The sequence below is a fragment of the Beta vulgaris genome, chromosome 3 (assembly GCF_026745355.1).
Source record: "Beta vulgaris subsp. vulgaris cultivar EL10 chromosome 3, EL10.2, whole genome shotgun sequence".
In the NCBI taxonomy this organism is placed as follows: Eukaryota; Viridiplantae; Streptophyta; class Magnoliopsida; order Caryophyllales; family Amaranthaceae; genus Beta; species Beta vulgaris.
The window spans coordinates 15,114,428-15,117,601 of NC_079204.1; the positions used below are offsets into that span (position 1 = coordinate 15,114,428).

At 41.1% G+C, this 3,174-nt stretch overlaps 1 protein-coding gene across 1 annotated transcript in view; it reads left to right on the top strand.

The window, feature by feature from the left end:
* Nucleotides 1-2,680: 2,680 nt before the first annotated feature.
* Nucleotides 2,681-3,174, top strand: part of LOC104888862 (probable peroxidase 61) — a 3,995-nt gene continuing 3,501 nt past the window's right edge. The window contains exon 1 of the mRNA XM_010673971.3: nt 2,681-3,021. Coding sequence (XP_010672273.2) covers nt 2,779-3,021 — 243 coding nt within the window. The 5' untranslated portion in view covers nt 2,681-2,778. The remainder of the gene's footprint in view (nt 3,022-3,174) is intronic.

The window sequence follows — 3,174 nt, forward strand, 5'->3', positions numbered from 1 at the left end:
AGAAATTCGAGTCCCCCCTCCCCCTCCAACTGCTGCCGGAAATTCGAGTCCTCCTTCGAATTCGAAAACCGCTCCACCGGTCCCTTTCCCCCTCCAACTGCTGCCGGCAATTCGAGTCCCCTTCGAATTCGAAAATTGCTCCACCGATCCCCCTCCCCCTCTACTACTACCGGAAATTTGAGTCCCCCCTCCTCCTCTACTGCTACCGGAAATTCGAGTCCCCCCCCTCCCCCACCCCCTCCAACCGCTGCCGAAAATTCTAGTCCCCCTTCGAATTGGAAATAAAGATGAGGACGAGAGAGGGTAGAGGATTAACGACGGAAATCGAAAGGGAAGGGAGGGGGATGGGGTGGGGCAGCAGTGGCAGGGGGAGGGGGAGGGTGATGGGGTGGGGGATGCGGTGGCAGAGGGAGGGGGTGGGGGTTTTACGCAGTCGGAAATCAATGGAGAAAAGCAAGCACAATTCTCGAATCAAAACACACAGATTTACAAGCGATAAATCTGTAAAACTCCGGAATCCACCAGAAAAGAGTATAAACTCTGTGATATTATTAAAAGTCAAAAACTACCTCCAAACATTGACCTAATAATGTTTAAATACGTTAAACAAAACCCTAAAACGAAATCAAGGAAATAATTAAAAAGCTGATTTCGGGCCTTAAACGGACCCGGATGGCCTAAAAAGCCTATACGTCATGGCGTAGCGGTGTGTTTGACTCGTTGGGCCGTTCCGCTTCCGAAAAGGTATCACAATAGTCAATCGGACTCCGTCGGCCCATTTTTCGCAAAACAGTTTAGGCTTTTTGTCGCAAATCCTTTTCAAACTTTTCCGCCAATCTGCCTATGTCAGGGTTGCGCTAGGTTAGAGGGGATGGGGATGGGGTGGCGGTGGTGGTGGCAGGGGGAGGGGTTGGGGTTTGCGCTGGGTTAGAGGGGAGGGGGAGGGGGTGGGGTGGGGGAGGGGATGGGTGCTGGGGTTGAGGGTAGGAGGTGGGTTAGGGTTAGGATTAGGGATAGGGATTAAAGATTAGGGTTAGAGATTAGGGTTAGATTTTAGGATTAGGGTTTAATTGTGGCGAAATCGTGAATAATGCTAACGATGAGTTACGGCAGTTAGAAAAAGGGTATCTGAGCACGTTTTTGAATAGTTAGGGGTATACGGTGCATTTCTGAAACATTGAGGGTATATTGTGAATTTTGTAATTTGTCGGAGGTATTTGGTGAAAAAACCATAACAAATATTACGGCAGTCAGACAACGACGGTTAAACGGTCGTTTTTCAAAGAAGGTGTCACTGATGGCTAGACATAAAGTAACGACGGCTTTACCAAAACAGCGACGGCTTAAAGCCGACGGCGAATCACCGTCTGCTTTGAGCTGACATTTGTGCAACGACAGCTAAAAACGGTCGGTAAATCAGCGACAGAACGAAACCGTCGGTGATGCAAATATAACGACCGTTGGCTGGCACAGACGCTAATTGGGTAAAGAACCGTCGGTATTATTTTACCGACGGCTTGGCCGTCGTTGATTTGCCAAATACCGTCTACATCTGCAACGTCCGGCTTTCAGCGACGGTTGGCCGTCGTTGATTGTAATACTGACGGCTTTTTTTGTGATTATTGTCGGCTTTTAGCCGTCGTTATTGACGTGTATTCTTGTAGTGTATATATATATATATATATATATATAGGGGCAAGATCACATGAGAACGCACCTTACATGAGAAATGAAAATGAATCTCAATCGCACAATTGGATTAGAGTTACAACACTTGTTTATTAGAGTTTTGAATATTTTTTTCTAATATTCTTTTTTTTGGAGTTACATCACTTTTTCATTAGAGTTTCATCACTTTTTCATAAGATTTATAGCGCGTAAAATTCATTCTCATTTCTCATGTAAGTATGCATTCTCATATGAACTCGCTTTCAATAAATATATATATATTAGTAAAGAGCCTAATGTTGTTAAATTTGTTTCAATTGTATTTTTGAAAAATATACTCATCAACTTTGCACAAATGTTACCTACATTAAAAAAAATCTTATAGAGTACTCAGAGGTATTTACTAGAAGACCTAATCCTTTCGAAAGTGGCACTGGCATATAAACAGTTGGCCTTAATGTATCTTGAATAACAATAATGCTGTTAAAGATCGGCACATAGAGATATAAGAGTAGCACTTGGGTGAAAATTCTATAATCCCTCAATAGTGTGCAAGTGATCTCAAAACTCGTTGGTTTCATCAAATGATGCTATGAAATCATTTTCATATATTTTTTCACAGAAACCAAAACGTGGAAGAATTTAAATCTGTAAGGGCCTATTTGTCCCTAGCTAATTATAGTTCAATAATCCAATTTAGGTCTCACCATTTTATGTAGGATCTAATTAATTTTATACTCAAATGACTTAATTATTAATAAAATATAATATGTCAATGCACATAACATCTAGTAGGAGCGCTAGTCAAAGCGTTAAATTCCTTAAAAGTCGACTTTCGCAATACAAGGAAAAGTGTGGCACAAACAAGTGAGCAAGCAATGCATGAAATCTGAAGCAAAATACTCACGTACAACATTAAATATACCAAACGCTATTAATTAATAACACTAGTAAGAGTAAGTATTACTCAATCAAGCTGGCATTGGAGTCTATAAAATCCTCTACCAATAAAGCCAAACTTCAAAATCAGTGAAACATACTCTCATAATAATACGAGTCACAAACAATATCAACAACAAAGTAACAAGTTTTTTCGGGTGAGAGAGTAAAATGGAGGGAGCCAAGCAAGTTGTATTCCTTCCTTTAGTAGCTCTCCTTGCCCTTGTGATAGCTCCGATGATCGTCGACGGGGCGGTGCCCCGGTACACCTATACTCGCCAATACTACAAGAAGACTAACACTTGTGCTAATGCTGAGGCATTTGTGAAGCACCAAGTTAAGAAGTTTTGGGAACAGGATCATAGTGTTACACCTAAACTTCTTCGATTACTCTATTCAGATTGTATGGTCACGGTAATGTCTTTTTCTACTAGTCTTAGTTACTACTTCCGCCGTTCTATAATAATCGTTCTAATTTCTATTTTGAACCAATAGAATATAGTTGTTCCATTTCATCTTTTCAAGATTTTCTGGTGATTCATATAGTATCGATAAAAAAAAAAAAAA